The sequence below is a fragment of the Quercus robur genome, chromosome 9 (genome assembly GCF_932294415.1).
Source record: "Quercus robur chromosome 9, dhQueRobu3.1, whole genome shotgun sequence".
NCBI lineage: Eukaryota > Viridiplantae > Streptophyta > Magnoliopsida > Fagales > Fagaceae > Quercus > Quercus robur.
Window position 1 is genome coordinate 45,563,735 of NC_065542.1, and position 25,094 is coordinate 45,588,828.

At 34.9% G+C, this 25,094-nt stretch overlaps 1 protein-coding gene across 2 annotated transcripts in view; it reads left to right on the top strand.

Annotated features, from left to right (window-relative positions):
- Positions 1–21,054, top strand: part of LOC126698656 (myosin-6-like) — a 32,153-nt gene extending 11,099 nt beyond the window's left edge. For both annotated transcript variants that reach the window (XM_050396033.1, XM_050396034.1), the window contains 28 exons: positions 327–384; positions 485–586; positions 4,627–4,664; positions 4,775–4,901; positions 5,033–5,203; positions 5,294–5,425; positions 5,533–5,642; positions 5,731–5,791; positions 6,913–7,090; positions 7,221–7,426; positions 7,698–7,817; positions 9,267–9,365; positions 11,307–11,519; positions 11,672–11,811; positions 11,947–12,058; positions 14,357–14,401; positions 14,511–14,594; positions 14,697–14,867; positions 16,418–16,570; positions 16,734–16,919; positions 17,188–17,313; positions 17,420–17,490; positions 17,567–17,666; positions 17,877–17,933; positions 19,156–19,212; positions 19,977–20,057; positions 20,201–20,283; positions 20,534–21,054. In XM_050396033.1, the coding sequence (XP_050251990.1) occupies positions 327–384; positions 485–586; positions 4,627–4,664; positions 4,775–4,901; positions 5,033–5,203; positions 5,294–5,425; positions 5,533–5,642; positions 5,731–5,791; positions 6,913–7,090; positions 7,221–7,426; positions 7,698–7,817; positions 9,267–9,365; positions 11,307–11,519; positions 11,672–11,811; positions 11,947–12,058; positions 14,357–14,401; positions 14,511–14,594; positions 14,697–14,867; positions 16,418–16,570; positions 16,734–16,919; positions 17,188–17,313; positions 17,420–17,490; positions 17,567–17,666; positions 17,877–17,933; positions 19,156–19,212; positions 19,977–20,057; positions 20,201–20,283; positions 20,534–20,648 (3,196 nt within the window). In that variant the 3' untranslated portion in view covers positions 20,649–21,054. The remainder of the gene's footprint in view (positions 1–326; positions 385–484; positions 587–4,626; positions 4,665–4,774; positions 4,902–5,032; positions 5,204–5,293; positions 5,426–5,532; positions 5,643–5,730; positions 5,792–6,912; positions 7,091–7,220; positions 7,427–7,697; positions 7,818–9,266; positions 9,366–11,306; positions 11,520–11,671; positions 11,812–11,946; positions 12,059–14,356; positions 14,402–14,510; positions 14,595–14,696; positions 14,868–16,417; positions 16,571–16,733; positions 16,920–17,187; positions 17,314–17,419; positions 17,491–17,566; positions 17,667–17,876; positions 17,934–19,155; positions 19,213–19,976; positions 20,058–20,200; positions 20,284–20,533) is intronic.
- Positions 21,055–25,094: the final 4,040 nt, after the last annotated feature.

Sequence of the window (25,094 nt, forward strand, 5' to 3'; positions counted from 1 at the left end):
AACGTTTTAATATCTTATTCCGCCCCTACAATACATATTACACTTGTTTAAAAAATCGTATGATGTCAAAGCTTCTTCTGTTAATTTATTCTAACTTCCAGTACTAGTTACCTAAGCTGAATTTGTATATATGGAATTTTGTATTCCTACTAATATGCCAAATTTGAGTTCATTACTTTTCTGTCAAGAAGACAGTTAAAGTGATTAAAAGTAATGCCTTGCAAGAGTATAACATCAAATTTAAATTGTAGACTGAATTTATAAGTGATGCTTATGGTTGTTATCTTCTTTCATTTTTTTTTTTTTTTTGGGGTGTATTTTTGCAGTTTTGAGCAATTTTGCATCAATCTCACCAATGAGAAGCTTCAGCAACATTTCAATCAGGTTTTTCTGTGAATCTGTAATTTTGTTGTTGTTGCCCTTGGTGTTTCTTCAGTCCAGGTGTAGTCCATGTGTTTCTGATGCAAACATATTTTGTTGGCAGCATGTTTTCAAAATGGAGCAAGAAGAATATACAAAAGAGGAAATTGATTGGAGTTACATTGAGTTTGTTGATAATCAAGATATTCTAGATCTTATTGAAAAGGTTTGTGCATCTAACATGCATACTGTTTTGCTTAGCTTTCTTTCTTTGATTGGAACTTTCTTTATGTGTTGGTGCTTCTCTTGCATACTCCCTATGCACTAGGGTTCACTTTTTAGAACAATACTTTACATGCTTTTTTTGCCTTTGATGAATCAAACTTTCTTTACATGTTCATTCTGCTGAAGTGAATCCTGATTGCAGTCTATTTGAAAGCTTAAAGCAAAAGAGGATTGGCTAGGTGTGTGTTTTGATGAGCACTTTGCTGATTTGCTTATTTGTTGAAAGTTGGTTAAAGTATAAGGGAAAAGTTAATGGATGCCCTAAGGGCATTGATTTAGGAAATATTTTTAGAAACTTTTTATGAAAAAAGAAAAAAGCAACTAATCTTTTTGACGGCTTTTTATATTTCCCATAAAAGTGGTAATATTTTTCTAAAATGGTTCATTAACAAATGCCCTAAGGGCACCTGCTAACAGGACCGAAAGTATAATTGTAGTACAGCTTTAGCTATTGATAAACAAATAAGCTATAAAGCTAAAAGGAAAAGTTGCTGGCAAACAGATGTTCGGTAAATTAGTCAATGTAAAATGTAGTCATGCATGAGTATGAAGATCTGTGGTGAAAAAGATTCATGTAGTCAACCCCTAGTAGTTGGGTTGAGGCTTTGTTAAGTTTAGTGGTGTGCTATGGGCAGAAAGCATGAGTATTTTTGATTGGTAAAACAAGAAATTTTATTGCATCAAAAAAGGGAAAACAGAATCCCCTGTACACAGGTTGTGTACCAGAGAATCTGTAATGCTAGCAAAAGTTACATAAATCTAGAAATGCCTCCAAGGAGGAAAAGGAATGGCTAATCAAGGCAGCCATCCAAGCATTCAGTAATCTCAAGAAAACTAGCTTCAGCTCTGGCAAAGAGCCTTCAGTCCCCTCAAATGTTCTCCTGTTTTGTTCCTTCCAATTGTCCACATAATAAAAGGAGGAATGGCCGCCCATATATCTCTGGATTGGTGTCCTCCAAACATACATATACAGTAAGTCCACCACCTTCCTAGGCATGACCCACTGCGCTCCAAACATACAAAACACCAAGGTCCAAATGTGATGCACATACACACGATGAAGGAGTAGATGATCCGTAGACTCCCTACTCATCTTGTACAAGCAACACCGCTAAACACTGCATATCTGGATCTTAAGAAGGTTTATCCATAGTAAGGATATGCCCTCTGGCTGCTGTCCACAAGAAAATGCCACTCTTGAAGCGGCTTTCAATTTTTAAATACTTTTCCAAGGAAAACTCAGGAGTATTAGTAGGTGAAAGGGCCTGACAATAGGACCTAACAGCAAACACACCTCTCTTGGTAGGGTTCCCAAACATGCAATCTGTCCTATCCCTTATAATCTTGGAGGAATAAAGAAGACCCAAAAAAGAATGAAGAGCCTCCATCTCCCAATCTTTGAACAGCTCTATTGAATGCAACATCCCAATGCATATAACCATTTTCCCAGCCCAAATATTCAGCCACTAATGCCTCCTTATTCTGAGCTATGCCATAAAGAGCCGGAAATGCTTCCTTCAGAATAACATCCCCACACTATAGATCCAACCAGAGTCTAACCCAGGTGCCAGTGGCAACCTCATATCGAACAAAGGATGCAAGTCTTCCCCATCCATTCCTAATATGCTTCCATAAGGCTTCCTTGTGACACCCAAAGCCCATCCTCCTACTTAATACTTGGAAGCCACAACAAATCTCCTTAGAGTACCATCCTCCATGCCAAATCTCTTAAGCCACTTTCCCAATAAGGCACTGCTAAAGTGACTTATACTTTGAACCCGCAAACCACCCTCCCAAATTGGGTCACACATGGTCTTCCAACTCATGAGGTGAAAATTTTGCTCATCTCCTAGGCTCCCCTATAAGAAATCTCTTTGGACCTTCTCAATTCTTTTAGCAACTCTAGCTGGAATGGGAAACAAAGAAAGGAAATAAGTGGGTACGTTGGACAAAGTGCTTTTCAACAAAGTTAGGCGACCCCCTTATGATAGATACATCTTTTTCCAACCAGGCAGCTTCCTTTCTGTTTTTTCCAAAATTGGATCCCAAATGGCATTGGATCTGTAAGAGGCCCCTAATGGTAGTCCCAATTATTTCAGAGGCAGCCTTGAAATCTTACACCTAAGAACGATAGCCAAAGTTGACACCAAAGGAATTTCACTGATTGGAACCAATTCATACTTATTTAAATTAATCTTCAAGCCAGGAACCACCTCAAAACACAGCAGTACACATTTCAAATAGCCAATCTGTTCAGGATTAGATCCACAAAAAAATAGTGTCATCTGCAAACAAGAAGTGTGAAATCATCAAAGGCTCATTGACCCTTCCTACCAAGAAGCCCTGAATTGATTGATCTTGAACAGCCCTCGAAAGCATCTTCCGGAGCCATTATTTTCTGTAATTCACTTTTCTACTCCTCTCGCTTCTGTCTTTCCTCTGATGATAACACCCTCATCTCCTCCCAACCATCAATCTCCTTAATCATCTGAAGAACTTTTTTTTTTTCTTACCCCAACATTCCCAAATTCCATTGCTGCTTGAGTGCTCTCAGCTTCCGACTGAAAACATAACTAGCAGTGCCCTGAAAAGAGTAACTTCACCACCACTTTTGTACTATCTCGACAAATATTTCAGTTTTCAACCATTTGGTCTAACTGTCCCCTTTATTACCTCATCTCTTCCATGCACCTTTTGGTCTTTAAGTACTGCTATTTCTTCCCTTACATCTTGATGCTACAACTTTCATTTTATGGAATGGTGGAAATTATGAAATACCTGTCCTGTACTCTATTTTTTGTATTTGTATGATTGTAGTCTCAAATATGTAATCCACTTAGAGGAAGGAAGGAAGGTGTTGATTAAGGATTGCTGGAGAAGAGTAAAGAGGAAGGAGAGGTATATATGCTTAAGAGGTGGAGTTATAGAAAAGTAGGATACTTGGATTTGGAAATAATATGTTCTTATATATAAGGAATCAATTTGAAATTAATTTGACATGAAACCATCAATTATATTATTTACCCATAAAAAAAGAAGAAGCCAATATAATAATTCTAGGTTACTTTATGCAATGGGCTCTAGCTCAAATGACATTTCCTTGTCCCACAAGAACGGGTGGAACTTAGGTTGTGGGTTTTGAACTAGGCAGCATGGACATGGGCATGGGTAGGTACAACACCGGTGCGACATTGGTATGACACACGTACAACACTCTAAATGAAGTGTCCGTGCTTCCTAGGTTTTGAACATACTAGATATGTGCAACTTACCTAAATTAAATATCAATAACCATGTCATCAAGGTGATCAAAGATCAATAGCCATGTCATCAATCAATTATTTAAATTCAAGTTTTTGTAGTTTAAAATAATGCATAAAATATGAGTTTATGAATCGAATGGTAAATTACTTCCGATTATTATGAAAATTGGCATTCATGTTAAGAACATATAGAACATGTTATTCAATGGTTGGATTTTCAAAATATGAATTCAATTACAAATTATTGGGTGATGTAACATTACTTAGAGTTACACTAGGTGTAAGTTGAACTCAACTTTATATGTGTGTGTATATATATATTTATAGTTTTTTTTTTTTTTTTTTTTGGGTAAGTTTTTTAGTATATAACGGCTTCAACCAAATTGAGGAATAATACTTGTAAGAGATAATAACTTTGAAGTTTGATCTTGGTTAATTGTTTTCTTCTACTTTTGTTGCTGATGCTGATACTTTCCTTTTGTTGTTATTGTTATTACTATAATTGTACCGATCTTCCTCTCTGATACAACCTTTTATTGTTGATAATAGTGCACTACAGTTAATTACTTTTTTTTGGGGGGGGGAACAAACTGATTGATGAAATGATTCTGGCCATTCAGTATTTTTAATTTATGATTCTCACTCTGCATCTGTCTTTTGTTTCCACTTTATTCATGACTGGTCTTTTTTGATAATTTGCATGTACGTGGGTTTTCAGAAACCTGGTGGCATTATTGCTCTCTTGGATGAGGCTTGGTGAGTACTGTACTGCATGGTGTATTGCTTTAATTGTTCTATATCATGGCATAAAAATTTATGAATAGACTGTTTGGTTGTGAGATTGCTAAGTGTTGTGTGTTCTGTAGTATGTTTCCAAGATCAACACACGAGACATTTGCCCAAAAGCTATACCAGACATTCAAAAATCATAATCGCTTCACCAAACCAAAATTATCGCGTAGTGACTTCACAATTTGCCATTATGCTGGTGATGTAAGTATGCTTTGTTTGTATCCTTTTTTTTTTTGAGTGATGTATACATCATAAAATTTAGACCTAAGAAGCAAGATGTAATTGTCTTTGTTTAAAAAATACATGCACTGAGAACTTGACATGATTTTCAGGTCACTTATCAAACAGAACAATTCCTGGACAAGAACAAGGACTACGTTGTTGCTGAACATCAGGCACTTTTGAGTGCTTCGAAATGCTCCTTTGTGGCAGGTTTATTTCCACCTTCAGCTGAGGACTCATCCAAATCATCAAAGTTCTCTTCAATAGGTTCGCGGTTCAAGGTCTGATATTGTTTCTCTTTTCTTAAGTCAAATTAATGCTTCTTTCTTCTGTATCGTGGGTTGTAAAATCCTCTTTTGTACCTTATGCAGCAACAATTGCAACAGTTGCTTGAAACTCTTAGTTCCACTGAGCCGCATTACATTCGTTGTGTAAAACCCAATAATCTTCTTAAGCCAGCAATCTTTGAGAATAAAAATGTTCTACAACAACTACGGTGTGGGGTAAGAATGTTGATATCTTATGTGTTGGTTTTTTGTATATGTTTGTATTGTGTTTAAAGTTGAATGAGTCTATTTAAGTTTATATGGCATTATGTATCTTATTTCAGGGAGTGATGGAGGCAATTAGGATAAGTTGTGCTGGATTTCCTACTAGAAAACCCTTTGTTGAATTTGTAGACAGGTTTGGCCTCCTAGCACCTGAAGTTTTGGATGGAAGGTAAGGTATTTTAATTGTTTTTCTTTCTGTTGGATGCTGCCTAGCCATCAAAGGTCCTAACTTGTTTCTTATAATAATAAAATGTTAGTTCTGATGAGGTCGCTGCTTGCAAGAGGCTTTTAGAGAAGGTGGGACTTAAAGACTATCAGGTAATTATTTGATGGGTGATCTAACATTCGTCACAGCTGTGGTTCAATCATAATTATGTTTCTCTTGCTCAGTTGTGCGTTATTTTTTCCCCAAAATTTAGTATGTGGTCGTAACATAAGCCTTGGAGAGATACTTTAACATCATTAAGAAGAAAATAATTGTAGTCCCCCTTTGCACAATGGATGCTAATTTATGTTGCTATCTTTTTTTCATCTTACACTCTATCTAGTTTGTTGTGGCTCTTTATCTTTGCTTATTATGAAATGTATTTAGAAAAAAATTGTCTTTTATATGTGAGGAGATGTAACTTCTAGTTATGAATGGCAATGGGTTGGGTTTGGAATGGAGCAGGCCTTCCCAAACCTGAACAGAAGACGCTAAAATATTTCTTAAAACCAATTAGTTTTATGAATCTTATCCCCAATCTGTCCCATTTTTATTTGAGAAATCCAAGCTCACTCGTCCCAAACCCGCCTATATAATTTTATAGTGTTTAGATGGGGTATACTTAAAATTATTTGATGTTAATTTCTAAAATACTATTTTACCACATTTGAGCATTGAACATGGGAAGATTATTCACAACAGAAAGATTATACCTTTTAACGGATGTATTGAAATTAAAAGGATGGTAGGAGATAACAGGAGATTTCCTCACAACAGAAAGAGAAAAAAATTGCTTAGCACTACAACCTTATGGGTTGGTGAATTTTAGGATTTCCAGGAAGAAGAAAAAGCCTACAGGAATCTGATTTAGCATGGATGATGAACTAATAATGATATCTTCTGTTTTAGTCATATGTCCCTTAATCTTATGAGTGAGGAATGCTGGAAGCTGTTGATTGTCCTCCTTAATCTTTTGATGTTGAGTGAGATTTTTTAAAACCACACTTAAATAGTATATTGCCTTTTTGCTTATTTGTGGTATTTTTTTTTTTGTTTTTTTTTTTTGAGGGGGGGGGGGTGTAGGGGGGTGGGGGCTTGAGAGGTATATAGGTTAGTTTGTGGCACTTAATTAGTGTTTACCTTTGCTGTTGTAAAATGCTTATTTGTCACATGTTCATACATTTATTTGCTGGATAGTTTTTGTGACCTTATGGTCCTGTTTGTTTTTTTGCAGATTGGTAAAACTAAGATATTTCTTAGGGCTGGTCAGATGGCAGAACTAGATGCCCTTAGGAGTGAGGTGTTAGGAAGATCAGCCAGCATTATTCAAAGGAAAGTCCGGTCTTATTTGGCTCGCAAAAGTTATGTCTTGGTGCGTCGGTCTGTTATACAACTTCAATCAGCATGCCGAGGTATTTTAAATTTAATTCTAGACATTTCTTGGGGCATTCTGACGTTTTAGGTCATAGTTTGTAGTCCTGTCTATTGAGACATTGCGACTTGTCTATGTTTATTTTTAGCTTTTGTCTGTGCTGATTGCAGGACAACTTGCTCGGCAAGTTTACGAGGGCATGCGAAGAGAAGCTTCCTGTCTGATGATCCAGAGAGCCTTGCGCATGTATCTTGCTAGGAAAGCTTACACAGAATTGTATTCCTCTGCCGTTTCTATTCAGAGGGGAATGCGTGGAATGGCCGCTCGTACTGAGCTACACTTTAGAAGGCAGACTAAAGCAGCAATTATTATTCAGGTAAAGTAAATTGTTACAAAATGCGTCACTATTTTTAAAAGGCTCCTAAGCATCTTTTTATTTTAGATTTATTTTTGAATTTCATTTCTTATGTTATTCTACAATGTTGAAATGTTTTGAAATATCAACATCATACTTGTGACTTCAGACATCTCTCTCAAGGAGCTGTCCACACAATTGTCTTACCTTTGCTGTTTAGCCGTGTTGCTGAATTCTTTCTTTCTCTTATATTAACTCTCAATCTTGGAATACTTTTGGTTCTGAATTGCAGAGCCAGTGTCGCAAATTCTTGGCACGGCTACATTATATGAAGATAAAGAAAGCTACAATTGCGACACAGTGTGCATGGAGAGGAAGAGTTGCTCGAAAAGAACTACGCCAGCTTAAGATGGTGATTACCTCTTCCATTATTGTCTTTTCTTTCAATTTCATAAGGTCTTATATTATTAAATTGCTAAGGGATTGTAGTTAGAGATAAAATCAACAATGAGATTTAATGTTATTTGGTCTGTAATGAGACATCTGATAAAATTGGAAAAATGCACATTATTTTTCAAGCATGTATTCATTGTTTTCAACTAAAGGCTGAAGTCTTTTGTGGGGTTTGAGGGATACTCCAGTGGTTCCAGCATGGCTTTGGGATTTGAACCCCTCCAGCCCCCCTTCCCGTATTTACCTATAATAATAATTATAAAAAATCTGAAGTCTTTTCTATCTTAAGATCCATAACCTTCATATTTTATATGGCATTCAGATTCTAGAGCTGATTGAAATAATTAGCTTTCCTTCAATCCTTCTAATTCACAACTGAAAGAAAAGGGATAACTAAAGGAACTGTTTCATTCTATTTCTCTTTACAAAGGGTTGCCATAAAGTTTTTTATTTTAGTATTGACCAATAGTTGCGTCAATTCATGGTGGCTGTAGTTTTTGCTAGCTAAAAGGACAGAGTTCCATCATCTAACAGCAACCACTCATGGTTTGTGCAGTCACCCTGCATTATCTTACAATGGAAGTACTTAGAAAGATCACTTCTTCCAGCATCATTTGTCAACCTCAACATTCATTGGCAATACTTGAATTACAATTTCCTTCACTGTGAGATTTGTTAACTGTCATAGGCACCCCACACTATCAACAGCCATCGCATTCTCCTCACGGCAACCAAAATCCTTCTCCTTATCTCTCAAGCTTTACTGCCCCATTTTGTCTTGACTTCTCAAACCGGTACCACTCAACTCTACTCTCCTGATGATCTCTGGGGTCTCTCCAAGCTCATCACCTTACCCTCACAACTTTCTCACATTGAAAAATTGAAACTAATACAATGCCTTGTCACTCCTTTTTGCCAATTAATGTCCTTTGACAAGTGCTCCTAATCGATCTCACTGCTCATATTTGATATATCCCAGAATGATAGGGAAGTATATTGCTGTATAGTTTTGCACTGAATACTGATTCAGGCTTTCTGCAGCCACAGAAAGCTGACAAACTCCTTTTTCAATCGGGAGCGCTTAATTTGTAAATAGAAAAAAAAAGCATCTTATAAAAATTCAGCTTCATATATGAGGCAGATATTGAGTTACTGGGATTTTATTATAGCACCCTCAAGATCAAAACGAAACAAACGAGTTATGTAATTTCCAGAAAAAAAAAAAAAAATGAAAAAGAAAGTAAAGGAAATAGCCCGTGATTTTTCTACTTGCCAAGTCATTTATGATTGCTTTACTTTTTATTTTTTGATAATGTGGCTTTTCTTATGCTGCACTGCACAGTTTGCCAATTTTCGCTTTTGTATGTGATATTTCGGGGCTCTTAGCTTTTCTCATCTCTATGTACAGGCTGCAAGGGAGACTGGTGCTCTTCAAGCTGCCAAAAATAAATTGGAAAAGCAAGTTGAAGAATTGACATGGAGATTACAACTGGAGAAACGCATGAGGGTAAGTATTAATATGACTACAAATTTATTGAAAGTTGCGTTAAGTTGCTGCATCGCATTACTTATCCGAACATGCAGTCAGATTCATGAATTTTCTACGAGGCTTATCTATTTTCTGGAATTGTGGACCTTGGCCTCTTGAAGTATGGCTAAGTTTTCAATTGAAGTGTTTTTGATAGCAATTCTTGGTTCAGGAGAAGAATGGAACCACATGATCTCATTGATATTAAATCATAGAGTAACAAACATGTGTTATATTTTTTTTTAGAACTTAGGTTTTCTGTGTGTCTGTATGTGATCAAAGTTTTCTGTTCGTACAAGAAACTCTAGTACTGGAAGTGGATGAAACTAGGAGTGGCAAAATCAACCCAAACCCATTTGCCCACCCAAACTTGTCCACTTAAATGAGAGCCAAACCCGCCTAATTATTAATTGGGTTAAATGGGTATTAACCCAATTAAACTCAATTAACATTTAATGTTTATTGGGTTTTAAATTAATTGAGTATCCAATTAGACCTAATTATGATCCAACTATTATTTCTACGAATCACCTAACTCTAAAATGCCCCAAAACCACTAAAATTACCAAAATATCCCCTCAACCTAAAAAATGACCAAAATAACACCTAAACCTAAAAATGACCAAAATACCCTTAAAACCTAAAAAAAAAGACCAAAATACCCCTTAAACCTAAAAAATGACCAAAATACTCCCAAAACCTAAAAATTACCAAAATAACCCCAAAACCTACAAAATGACCAAAATACCCTTGAAACCTAAAAAATGACCAAAATATCACTTGAAACCCAAAAACTTACCAAAATACCCCCCAAAACCTAAAAATTACCAAAATACCCCCCAAAACCCAAAAAATGACCAAAATACCCCCGAACCCCAAAAAATTACCAAAATACCCTCGAAACCTAAAAATTACCAAAATACCCCCAAAACCTAGAAAATTACCAAAATACCCCCAAAACGTAAAAATTACCGAAATAACCCCAAAACCTACAAAATTACCAAAATACCCTCAAAACCTAAAAATTACCAAAATACCCCCAAAACCTAGAAAATGACCAAAATGCCCCCAAAACCTAAAAATTACCAAAATAACCCCAAAACCTACAAAATGACCAAAATACCCCCGAAACCTTAAAATTACCAAAATACCCCTAAAATCCAAAAAATGACCAAAATAGTATTTTGGTAATTTTTTGGGTTTCGGGGGTATTTTGGTCATTTTTTGGGTTTCGAGGGGTATTTTGGTCATTTTTGATTTGGGGGTATTTTGGTCATTTTCTGAAGATTTTTAGAGTACTTTGGTCATTTTCACTTTAATGGCATTTTGGTAATTTTGATAATTGAGTAATTGGGTGAGTTGGGGTAAGACAAGCAAAAAAATATGTGAAAGGAAAGTATTTTTGAATAAAAAGGGGTAAGACAAGCAAAAAAATATTTCATTGTGATCATCTGGTTGATCTATTTGATCTTGCGCTGATGGTTTTTGATGCTGCCATCTATGTAAGAATCAGTCTTTAGAACACACCCAACCCACTTCCATTAATCTTTCTGTCCTCAATTCCTAACAAATTGCCTACAAATTGCGAACTAAAAAAGGAAAAGGATACATTGGATGCTGGGAAGTCTCTTTATCTTATTTCACTTATGGATATTTTGAAATTTTTATGGCTAACTTCTATAATAACTTTTAGGGGCTTTCACCTTAAAATAGTTCATGAACTTCAGTTTGTAATTTATGGAGCTATGTTTTAGTAACTACTATAATTTTGGCTTGTGTAATTGAAGAATGCCTGTATTCTTTTGCTTGTAGAAAGATATATAGAAGAATATATTTATCTGTGTGTGTATGTTGTTTCTTAAACAGTTTCTCTTGAAATTTTATTGCATTTCTCATTCCTAATATATCCAATTTGTGTAGGCCGATGTAGAGGAAGCTAAAACACAAGAAAATGAAAAACTACAGTCTACTTTGCAAGAGATGCAGCTTCAGTTTAAGGAAACAAAAGCAATGCTTGAGAAGGAACGTGAGGCTGCAAAAAGGACAATAGAGAAGGTCCCTGTTATACAGGAGGTTCCGGTTATTGACAATGAAATGTTGGAGAAGCTTACCAGTGAAAATGAAAAGCTGAAGGTAAGGTGGTTGAAAGTGTAGGATCTGCATTTTGCTGAAGGATACTGCCTTGTTTATTTGCTATAGCCATCCCAAGAACTTTCCTTAGTTTGGGAGAACAAACCTGTGCATTTCTTTGTGCTTATCTATTGCTTTCTTGAAATATTTTGCAGTCCATGGTTGGTTCACTGGAAAAGAAAATTGATGAAACTGAGAAAAGATATGAAGAGGCAAACAAAATTAGTGAAGAGCGGTTGAAGAAAGCTTTGGAGGCAGAATCAAAAATAATTCAGCTAAAGACTGCCATGCAAAGGTGGTTACCATGGTCTCTTTTGTAATATTGGACATAGATTTGAGTATAGATCTAATTACATATTGAACGTAGGATGAAAGCTCTCTTTTCAAATTTCATTTTTATCATCGTGATTATTGTTATTTTTATTTGCAGGCTTGAAGAAAAATTTTCTGACATTGAATCTGAAAATCAAATTCTTCGGCAGCAAACCTTTCTAACTCCTGTAAAAAAGGCACCAGAGCATCCGACAACTCCAGCAACTCAGGTAAACCTATACTGCTGAGTGGATCCTCAATGGGGTGGCAAATGGGTGGGTTTGGGGTGGGCATAATTGGGTTGGGTATATAAAACCCATTTACCCATTAAAACCCATTTAACTAATTGCTTCTAAGCCAAATTCAACCCAACTCAATTATTATGGGCAAACCCCAACTCACCTAATTATCAAAATTACCAAAATGTCACTAAAGTGAAAGTGACCAAAGTACTCTAAAATCTTCAAAAATGACCAAAATACTCCCAAATCTGAAAATTACCAAAATACCCTCAAAACACAAAAAAAGACCAAAATACCCTCGAAACCTTAAAAAAAAACCCAAAAAATGATCAAAATACCCCCGAAACCCTTAAAAATGACTTAAATACTCCCGAAACCCTAAAAATTACCAACATACCCTTGAAACCTAAAAAATGACCAAAATACTCCCGAAACCTAAAAAATGACCAAAATACCCTTGAAACCCAAAAAATGACCAAAATACCACCAAAACCAAAAAACCCAAAAAATGACCAAAATACCCCCTAAACCTAAAAATAACCAAAATAATCACGAAACCCAAAAAATGTCCAAAATACCCCCGAAATCTAAAAAATTACCAAAATAATCTCGAAGCCTAAAAATTAACCAAAATACCCCCAAAACCTTAAAAAGGGCCAAAATAACCCTGAAGCCTAAAAATTGACCAAAATAAACCTAGAAACCAAAAAATGATCAAAATATCCTCGAAACCTAAAAAATGATCAAAATACCCTCGAAACAAAAAAATTAATTGAAATACCCCCTGAAACCTAAAAAATGACCAAAGTACCCCTGAAACCTAAATATGACCAAAATAACCCCTAAACCTTAGAATGACCAAAATATCCTTGAAACCTAAAAAATGACCAAAATACCCCGAAATCTATAAAATGACAAAAATGCCCCTTATACCTATAAGTCGATAAAAATACACCCTAAACCTAAAAAATTACTCAAATCCCTCCTAAAACTAAAAATGACCGAAATACTCCCTAAACATATAAAATGACCAAAATACCCCTTAAACCTAAAAATGACTAAGATAACTCGGAAACCTAAAGAATGATTGAAATATCCCAAAAACCTAAAAAGTTACTAAACGACCTCCAAAACCTAGAAAATTTCAAAAAAATGGCCCCCAAAATCTAAAAGTTAACGAAACACCTCTAAAACCTAAAAAATTAGTGACATTTCCTCAAAACCTACAAAATGACTGAAATACTCTTAGAACCTTTAATTTAACAAAAATAACCTCGAAACATCCAAAATACCTCAAACCCCTATTTTGGTAATTTTAGAGGCTTCGGGTGTATTTTGTTCATCTTATAGGATTAGTGGTATGTTGGTCATTTTAGATATTTTGAGGGGTATTTTGGTCGTTTTATAGGTTTAGAGGTATTTTGGTCGTTTTAGGGGTTTCAGGGTATTTTTGGTAATTTTAGAGGTTTCAGGTTGTTTGTGGCCATTTTAGAGGTTTTGGGTTTATTTGGGTCATTTCAAAGGTTTAGGGGTATTTTCGTCACTCTATAGGTTTGAGGGTATTAGGGTCATTTTTTAGGTTTCATGGGTATTCTGGTAATTTTTTAGGTTTAGGGGGTATTTTGGTCATTTTTATAGTTTTAGGGGGGTATTTTGGTCATTTTTAGGTTTCTAGATTCTTGATCAATTTTTAGGCTTTGGGGTTATTTTGGCCATATTTTAGGTTTCGAGGGTATTTTTGTCATTTTTTAGATTTCGGGGGTATTTTGGTCATTTTTTAGGCTTTGGGGTTATTTTTCCCATTTTTTAGGTTTCAGAGGGATTTTGGTAATTTTTAGGTTTCGGGAGTATTTTGGTCATTTTTATTTTTAGGTTTTGGGGGGTATTTTGGTCATTTTTTGGGTTTTGGAGGTATTTTGGTCATTTTGTAGGTTTTGGGGTTATTTTTAGGTTTTGGGGGTATTTTGGTCTTTTTATAGATTTTAGGGGTATTTTGGTCATTTTTAGGTTTAGGTGTTATTTTGGTCGTTTTTTAGGTTGAGTTTGGGGCATTTTAGAGTTGGATGATTTGTAGAAATGATAGTTGGATCATAATTGAGTCTAATTGGGTACCCAATTAAAACCCAATAAACATTAATGTTAATTGGGTTTAATTGGGTTAATACCTATTTAAACCAATTAATAATTGGGTGGGTTTGGGTTGATTTTACCACCCCTAATCCTCATCCTCTCCCTATCTCTAGTTTTTGATTTATATTTGTATATATATTTTTTTGTTATTTGCAGAGACAGGAAAATGGTCATTATGTGAGTGATGAGGACAAAGCTAATGTAATTACTTTTTTCCCCTCATATTTGTTTCTTTTATAATCTCTGTTTATATGAGTCCACTTGCTGTACTCTTTCTTTTGTGTTCATTGAAAAGAGTTCATTCTTGCAGGAATCCCAGAGTGCAACACCTGTAAAGAAATTTACTATGGAGTCTGATAGCAAGTTCAGAAGATCCAATGCTGAGCGGCAACATGTCTGTGTTTAAAAAAATCATGATCTTCAGCTGCCTATGCTTTAATTTTTTTAAGAGTGTAGGCTGACTATTTTTGACATTTGAAATTTGCTTTTGTTACAGGAGAACGTTGATGCTCTTATTAGCTGTGTCATGAAAAACATTGGGTTCAGTCAAGGGAAGCCTGTTGCAGCATTTACCATCTACAAATGTCTTCTCCACTGGAAATCTTTTGAAGCTGAAAGGACTAGTGTATTTGATCGTCTCATCCAGATGATTGGTTCGGCCATTGAGGTAACTAGATTGCTTTGCTTATGGCTGTTTTGTGTGTGATTGTTCCATACGGTTGAATCATCCAATTATTGATGTGAATCTTCAGAAAGATCATGCATCTGAGAGTTGATTATCTTTAATGAAACATTAAGAGGCACACCCTCAGATAAAATTCTATTCTATGAAAGCACAAACCCTAAGTATCCCTTTGTGCCCCATAATAAAACATTAAGGTTAATGGTATATATGACTATAAGTACAGTGTAATTGTATTCTTTTTGATTGCAGGATGGAATTACTGTTTCTGATTTCCACATCTTGATGTTTTCTATCATTGTGCTAATTTGATAACCTTTGACAACTTTATAATCAGTAATTAATTTTTACTTCCACCTTCAATCTGGGATTAATTTACTGTTTCCTGTTAATATAGACATATTATATCTTCAAAATTCTTGTGTTAGCATCTGGGATTTCTGCCAAGTGTTAGATTCCTCATTTGGGCATCTTTTCTGTTTCATCCTTTAACCAAGAATGGCAGCAGCAATGGTGGTGAAGACAAACCATAACCTACATCTTCACTCACCATCCAACAACACTCAGATGCCTGGTAACCAGGTTTTCAACCCAATGTTAGGATGCATAGATAAAGAACGAGAAATGAGTAGCAAAGGGAAAGGAAAGGAAAACCTTAGTTCACAGCTCTTTTACTATTCAATTCTCGTTGAAGGCCAAGTCTATGATACCATGTCAAAGAAAAGGAATAAAAAATGATAGTCCACAGAAAACGAGGAGCTGGAAATTCTTAGTTCACAGCCTTCTTACCATACAATTCCTGTTGAGGGCCAAGGGGTTTAAGGCTCTGACACCATTTCAAAGAAAAGGAATAAAAGATGATATTGCAGATAAAAGGGGGAGCTGGAAATTCATAGTTCACAGCCCTCTTACTATTCATTTCTTATATAGAAAAAGGTAGTTACAATAGAAAGGGAATATTTTTGAAGGCACATCATCACAATAATCTTCTAGACCCTTCTAGAAGAGTGCCACCCATACAACACAAGGGTACAACCCATAATATTATCTCTCTATTTCTCTAACAATAGGCAACAACCATCTTCATTTTCTGTTGACTTCAAAAAACAGGCATTACTATGCAATTTTTGTTCATTGTGCAATAAAAAGGGTTATGTTATAAACGTAGAGCACTATGTTATTGAAAGTTGACCAGCTATCTACAGTTGTTTCTTTTTTCCTGCCTTCCCCAACTTTGGTCTAGTAGGACATTTTTTTAGTGATGTCTCCAAGTTGTCACAAGTGTAGAAGAAGTAGCTGCTTTTTTTTTTTTTTAGTAGAAAGAAAAACTTCTGTTCTTTTTATTAGTGAAAATTAATTGAAGTGATTCATGCTCTGCTAGTTTCACTCTCTCTCTTTTCATAGCCACTGTGGTATATGCATATATGCTAGATTGGTTTGCTTGACTTCCATCAGTTATTTAATAATTTCATATTTTCTTTGGTGTGCTCTTTCTAATATTAGAAGTTAAAAATAATATATCTTTTAAATTTCAGGATCAAGATGACAATAATCATATGGCTTATTGGTTATCAAATACATCTACTTTATTGTTCTTGCTCCAAAAAAGTCTGAAGGGGTCTGGTGCAAGTGGTGCATCTGCTCGGAAACCTCCTGCTCCAACATCCCTCTTTGGGAGGATGACAATGGTATAGATTCTATTATTCATTTTGTTTCTTTTTTTAGCTTGAAAAAAATTTGTTCTGTTTCATTTTATGTAATCTGACTTGTCTTTTGTGATGCAAAATAATAATAATTAAGTATCAGCACTTTACTTCATCAATGTAATATGATATGGTCATTCAATTGCAGGGTTTTCGCTCTCCTTCTTCTGCCAATCTTCCTGTTTCTGCATTTGATGTAGTACGCCAGGTAGAAGCTAAATACCCAGCTTTGCTTTTCAAGCAGCAGCTCACAGCCTATGTGGAGAAAATATATGGAATTATCCGAGACAACTTGAAGAAGGAGTTGTCATCGTTGCTGTCCTTATGTATCCAGGTACTTTCTTTCATTTATGAACTCCATTAAAATATATTTTGTGGTTGTCCTACTAACATTGGAGGGCTAAAGTTCAAATGCCCATAATTGTGTTGTTTTTGTTTTTGTTTTGCCCTGTATAAACTTGATTGACTGCCTCATTTTTTAAAATATTGCCTTTTGGAAGTTCTTATGCATAACCTTATGGGATAATCTGTCAGCAGCATTTTTTTTGTTTTATCTTAAAAGTTAGTGTGTTGCTTGTGTAACCTGTGATGTGGATATATAGGCACCAAGAACGTCAAAGGGAGTACTAAGATCTGGGCGGTCCTTTGGAAAAGATTCTCCAACGAATCACTGGCTAAGCATTATTGAAGGCCTCAACACTCTTCTCAGTACACTGAAAGATAATTTTGTATGGAACTTCATTGTAGATTTTAAAGTTACAAAATTTGAGTATTGCCAAACTGTTTTTATCTTTTAAATTCACAGAAATGATTATAGTTGTTGGGGGGTTTCAGGTGCCTCCAGTTCTTGTCCAGAAGATCTACACTCAAACTTTCTCATATATCAACGTACAACTCTTTAATAGGTAATTAGTTTTTTTCTTCATTCATCAATGTATACTGAAAAGTTTAGTTAAATTGTAATTTGTTATGACTTTCCAGTCTTCTTCTACGTCGTGAGTGTTGTACATTTAGCAATGGGGAATATGTTAAAGCTGGGTTAGCTGAGTTGGAGCTATGGTGCTGCCAAGCAAAAGAAGAGGTAAACTTTAGTTTCTTGGGGGCAACTTCTTAATTTTAATTATTGTTGCATGTAGGCTTCGAGTCTCTCGGCGTTTATTACTTATCAAAAAAAAAAAAAAAAGGCTTCGAGTCTCTGGGCGTATACATACATCAACCCATGGAACACTTTGTTTCCCATATGCATGCATAGTTTTCTGTAGGTTCATAACTTGATCTCCTTGGATTGCAGTTTGCAGGCTCATCATGGGATGAACTTAAGCACATAAGACAGGCTGTTGGGTTCTTGGTAAGCTTCTCCATGGCTTCTACCTCAACCATTGTCGAATTTTATGATATTTGGAATGTTGCTTAATTACCTTAGTTATCTGTTCATCTGAGTTCTTGATAATTGGATGTGATCAGTCCATATAACCTAATTGAAAACCATATCTTTTCATTTTTTTGAAAGGGGGGGGGGGGGTAAGTGGTGGTCTTAAGTTGATGCTTATATGAAATATCAGTATTAATTGGGGATAGTGACTGAAATTTGTATCATCATTTGGACAAGCTTGGAACTTTGTCATATTATAAATAAGGTATGACAATACAATAAATAATGATAATTTCTATTTTTCTTTTGGTCAGAGATAATTTGTGTACAGGTTAAAGAACTATAAAACTGAAATCTTTTGCAAACTCCCAGTGTTCATGGTTTATGCCCCCTTTTGATATTAATGTATTTATTCCTTATATAGAAAAAGGGATTTTGAAATCAAACTTCGGTTAGTATAAATGAATATTATGCAATATCATGGCATTATTACTTTCAGCTGATAGATGGGTAGATAATAGTACATTATTTAAAAGCCATAAAAACATTTGACTGTTTAATATCAAGGCTACTCCCTTGTGCCAATGAGCTCTTGCTCAATTGGCATCTCCTCCCCTTGCAAGTGTTAGCTGGAGGGTGAGGTCATGGGTTTAAGACCCACTGGTGCATGTTAACTTACCTATAAAAAAAAGAATCTACTCCCTTGTGTGTTTTGTGGACGATTTGGTAATAGGGAATTATAAATAATGTATTCATGGCTAATCCACAAGTTATATCAGTGACATGTCAAGGCATTGCATTATTGTCAATATGATTGATGTACTAAATATATAAAAATAATCTGATTTATGGATTGAATATGTGTATTTTGTGTATTTCCGATCTGAAATGCAACATGATTTTTAGAAAAGAGGTCTTGGACCTTCTTCAGGCATTGCTTTACTGTTGCATCTGATAATGGTTCCTTTCACATTGTACTGAAAGATACCTACCTTACACAAACATTGTAGATTTTCTTTTATTTTAAATGAATGAGTGATTTATCAACTATTGTGGATTTACTTTGCATATTGTCATGTTATTAGAAAATCTTTGGCAGCTTTAACTAGAAATTATCACGGTCCAAATTTTCTCACTTAAGTAACTGTAGCTCTAATGATATATAACTTACTTGGTTTTCACTGATTTTGATCTACAGGTCATACATCAGAAATATAGAATTTCCTACGATGAAATCACCCATGACCTGTGCCCTGTAAGTCTCTCATTCTCTTTCTCACTCTTTGCAGTGTGACTTAAGATTACTGATTAACAGCAAGAAGGCCTTTAGTAAAAAAGAATTAAGTTGGGATGTTAAAATTGCCCTGCATGGATTTTCCCTGCCCCAAAGAGGTGACGGGGCAGGGACAGATTTAGCTCGTTCCACCCCAACCCGAATGTATATATATTTAAATCATTTATACATACAAGTTAATCTTTCCTAGACAATCCTAGTTAGAATTATTTTATATAGATATTCTATTACCATTTCCAAAATCCTTGTCTCTCATTCTTTAATAGTATTCTCACATCCCTTATGTTTCATCTTTATCTTATCACTCTCATGAGGATTAGTAAAACATCTCCAACCCACCTCAAACCCGATCTACTCTGCTCCCTCCCCACACAGGTTTTCCTGCCCCAAAGAGGAGATGGGGCAGCAGGGATGGGGTTACCCACGATCCAACCCCACCTGACCAATTGCCATCCCTATAATTAAGGAGCATGGCTCACAGAATAGATGCTAAATATTTGGTTGATGACAGCTCACGTCTTTCTTCTGAGTGGCTATTGCCTAAACTATTCACCACCTTATCCTTGTCTGAACGTTCATTTTGTTCATGCTAGTGCCAGATAATGTATGTAAACTTACACGTTTGGTTCCTTTGGGAATTGTATCCATGATATTTTATCAATGTCAACAGCGAAAAAAAAAAAAAAAATCCAATCTCTCTCTGACATCATGGCTTGATTTTTCAGATCCTAAGTGTTCAGCAGCTGTACAGAATATGTACGCTCTACTGGGATGACAACTATAATACTCGAAGTGTGTCTCCAGATGTAAGCTTTTTACTGAGAATATCTTCTGAAATGTTAATAATTCTTAATCCTGTGAAGTTTTTTTCTAAAAATTATGTTAGTGATTCTTAATCTTGTCAAGTTAATTTGATAGCTTAACAACCACACCTTTTTTCTTTCAACAGGTTATTTCTAGTATGAGGGTACTTATGACAGAGGATTCCAACGATGCTGAGAGCAATTCCTTCTTGTTGGATGACAACTCTGGGTGAGAGTTTCTCTTTATTTGCTCTGGGGGACACTAGAAACATTAGAACCATATACTGGCTCTAGAAAATCCCTTGCCATGTGTGTTTGGAGGAGCTTGATAATTTTGAAATATAACTGGAAAGAGTTTTAAAATTATATAAATTGAAGAAAAATAATTTAAAAGATCTCATCTTTTCCGTTGTAATAAGTGGAGCTATAGTAGAAAACTAGCTTTTTAGTTATCAACTAATATGTATGTCTCATTACAGCATCCCCTTCACGGTTGATGACCTTTCTACTACTCTGCAAGAGAAAGAATTCTCCGATGTCAAACCATCAGACGAACTTATTGAGAATCCAGCCTTCCAATTTTTAAGTGAGTAGGCTATGGTGGCTCAAGCATGCCTTTCTCGGGTTTTCGTCCTGGTATATGGTGCATTCAGATTCTCTGGTCATTGCAGTGGTGGTTGTAAATTCCTTATCCATCTCTTTCTTATTGTTTTTTTACCCCTTGTCAACGCCCCTGTTGAAAAATTAATTTTTTATTCATTTATTATAGCATTCAATTTGTACAATGTTTATAGTTGATGGGGGCGGGGATATATAGTTTTTGGTGGTGTGCATTCTTTGTGAGGATGGTTTTGTTTTCTGCCATTGGGCAGGCATTTTTTTATAGGGAGTTTAGGAGATTGTTGTTCTTTGGTGGCTGAGATATTGCTATCTCCACCCAATTTTTTGTTGTATAAAAGAAACAAGTTTATGAACATATATACAAAGAGTCTTAGATTAATTTGGTAAGGGGTTTCTAAATTTATTTTGAAATGGCAAGCCATTGTCAATTTCATCCATTCCCCAACTTGTTTACTTCCACTGTTTATTAATTATCAGTGTACATGATTGCTATTCTTTATGTATTTGTTGTGATGAAGCTGTGCGCGCTCTAGGGTGTGTGCTTAGTATTGTTAATTTTATTGCAGTCTTAACTTAGTGCTCTTCAAGTTAAACACCCACACACACACAGATGGGGTGGCCTTCTTTGTGCTTCCCCATGGTGAGTTTTTATGCCTGGAACATAACCTTGACTCCAGTTATGAACAACTGGAAAACATAGCATAAATACTCTTAGATGGTTTTGTTTTGTTTTGTTTTTTTGTTTTGTTTTGTTTTGTTTGTTTTTTTTTTTTTTTGTTTTGTTTTTTGATAAATAGATGGTTTTGTTTTAGCATATATTGGTGGGACAATGTGACTAAAAACTTCTAAATATGTGAAAGGATAAAATTTAGATACAATTTTTAAGGTGTTTAAATTCAGTTAAATAAATCACGGTTGAATTTAGTTGTCATTAGAAAACAATTACATGTGAATGACATTTAAGATGACTTTTTGATAAAGAAAACAATTACTTTGTTTGTTACAAAATATTTCATAGCTGTTTAAGAAACAAGTTTTTAATGAAAATAAAACGATGTCAATGATGTGATTGGTCTAAAAGAGAACTAATAAAAATTTGTCAGCCCAATTGTTGGAACAATGTTATGAAAATTGTTGTATAAAGTCTCTAAAAAAAACATATATGGCAAGATAGGTAGGTGGTTTTTTTATTTTTTATTTTTTATTTTTTTTTAAAGAAAAAAAAGGAGGAGAGGTGAAAAGGTTTTGGGCTTGGTCATTGGGTCATGAGAGGTCTTATTGAATATGGCTCCTCTACTAGCCCTTTAAGTGTGCTGGATTGGATCCTCTTGGGTAATTGGGTTAAGTTACGAATCCAAGGGGTCCGTATATTATGTATTAATCAGTTTGAAATCGAAATGTTGTTTTTATCAACTTTTTTCGATTGGCTTTGTAGCCTAATGTAATGGTATCTCTTATGTAAGCCACTTTTGGGTTATTGTACTAATTTTAAGATTTGACTTAAGTCTAACACCTTTATACTTCATCTACTTAATCTTTTTCTTCACTTAGCAAAAGAAAACAATTTGGCTTCTCTCTTGCTACCAAATGGAAAGTTACTTTGAATCCAAGGTTGATCCAATTTTATGTCCTACAGTTATCACTTCCTTGAAATAGAAACAGTGATTCAATTTCGTTATTGGAATATAAATCCATTTAATTTCTTTTGATTTTCTTTTGGGTAATAAAAAGAGTCCATTTATGATTCAACATGTTTATTACAACAATGGGGAATTTGAACTTAGATTGTTCTTGTAAAAGAAGGTACGAAATGCTATTGAGCTATTTTGAGGACATATTGTGATTGATACATAATAAAAGTAATGTCACTAACAAACCAATTTAAAAGCTATTTTGAGGACATATTGTGATTGATACATAATAAAAGTAATGTTACTAATAGATCAATTTAAAAGTAATATTGCAACAATAATAATTTGTCACCTTTGCAAGTTGATAGTCTGATTTGGGTCATTTATGTGTGAGAGCACACTTCCTATGTAGGCTTTTGTGCATATGATGACACTTGAATTGACAATGCCATTAAGAAAAACAAAAACAAGTGAAATAATAGTTTTTGTTGACGAATGAAAGAAAATTCATAATTACAAAAGATTATTTCAAATATCCAACGAATCATGCAATTGATATAGTTTGAACACAAAAAAAATGAAAAGAAAAAAGAAGCTAGTACCGACCTGTTATATAATAAATGTACAACGACAGGAAGATGAAAATCAAACTCAAACTCGACCTTGCCATGAGAATTCACGTGGGAGTGTACAAACAACTTCACTTAATTCACAATCATAATTTGCCACCTTATCAAGTCGGTAGTCTAATTTTGGCCAATTGTGTGGGAGCACACTTCCCATCCTATGTAGGTTTTGGTTTTTATGTTGAGGCTTAGGTAGTATATGAAAAGGATACATAAAATGACAATGGCATTCAAAGAAACAAAAACTTAAATGAGTGTTTTGTTGGCTTGAGTTTGTTTCTATTTTAACATAGACAAAATAAATGAAAATTTATGATCACGAAGGGTTGCTTCAAATCTAAAGGATCAATGAAATCATGCAATTGATATAATTTAGACAGAAAGAAATTGCTAATGTCGACTTGTTATGTAATAAATGTACAACGACAGGAACTTGAAAATCAAACTCAAACTTGACTTGCAATGGAGGAAGAAGTTATGCACGCCAGCCATGAGGAATTCACATGGGTCTACACTAACAGCTTTACTTAATACACAAGGGTATTCACCACAACCTTCTCTATCACAAGAAAGTCCTCACTTCTCACTAGGGTTAGGACCATAAGGAGTAGGAGTAAGGACCCCTACTGGACCACCCTTAATCTTCAAAACCCAACAACTCTACTCCCACCAGTGCTATACAATGATCAATCTTGGCGGTCCAGTTGCTGCTGCCAACACTCTTTTGTACAAGTGGCAGTGCTTAGTGAAAATGTGGGTTTGCTCTTATCTTAGGATAGATTTTTTCTTGCAAACAAACTGGATAAGAGGGATTTTATCTTGGGTTTTCAAAATTTCAATTGGGCCCATATGAGTAATCTCGAAGATTTGAACACCCTGTTGTTGTTGGACCATGGATTTTAGGTCCCCTCATTTCTCTCTTATCGCCACTTGGAGACTGGACCAAAATTTCATATTCCACAAGCGTTGTTCTCTTGGTCATCGTCTTCCGCATGCATCATGCACTTATTTGCAAATGTTGGGTCCATTTCCAAGGATATGTGAAAGAGAAGGGCTATTTTGACCCAATCCTCAATTCTCTCTGATTTGAACACATTTAAATTAGGATTACCAAAACATAAAAAAAAAAAAAAAAAGATTTAATATTTCTGATTTTCTTTTAATTCTCCCTATTAGTTTCTCAGTTGTCTCTGTTTAGCACCAATTTATTCAGCCTTTTGCTGAAAAATGAAGCTAAAGTATACTTGTGAAATTGCAATTACAAGAAGTGAAGTATTAAAAAATTGTATGTAAAACATGGTAGTCAAATTCCATCTTTTGCTTAGAGTCTAAATTCCTCCTTAAACTATATCAACACGTCCTACATAGGTGAATTTAAATTTGGCCCATTGGTTCTGTGCACTAGCAGCCAACTCCGGTTGTCCATGATATAAAAATTTCTTGCTTTGGACAATGATTGAAGTAGAAGTTCTTAATAACATAAAGGGGGCGAAAAGGGCATTGGTAATGTAGAATATAGGCCTGGATGATGATGATGATGATGGGATCAGTGCTCCTTTAGAGATTAATGGGCTTTTTGAAAGCCCAATGAATTCTATAAACGTGGTTCTCACTTCTCACTCATTGGATAAGGTTATTTTCATTTTTTCTTTTCTTTTTTGGGTATATTTTTACTGGTTTATTTTGTCTAATAACTAATTGTGTTTAGTAAGTATAATCGTACCCTTTGTTTTTATAATACATCTTAAGTTGGGAGGGGTAATTTGAATTCTAGGTACATTTGGAAACAACTTATTTAATTTTTTATTAAAAACTAAAATAAAATAAGTTGATTGATTTTTTTTGGTTGAAAATACTATGACAAAAAAAGTAGAGTGGGACATGTAATAAGTAAAAATGATTTGATAGTTTGAGCAAAAAAAGTCATAGAATGACTCACTAACAATTGATTGGAGTTGACTTTTTTACTAAAATTTTGCACTAAACACGCTAAAAGTGAAATGAAATAAGTTTGGAGTTTTATGGGACCCATATAGGGCTCACAAACAGGAAATAAGTTTAAGCAAAAAGCAGATGATAAATAGGACACTAAATACCTAAGTTGGAAACACCAAGTTGTCTATAGTGGGTTCTAGTTAGTTCAATTGATAAAATTTCTGGTA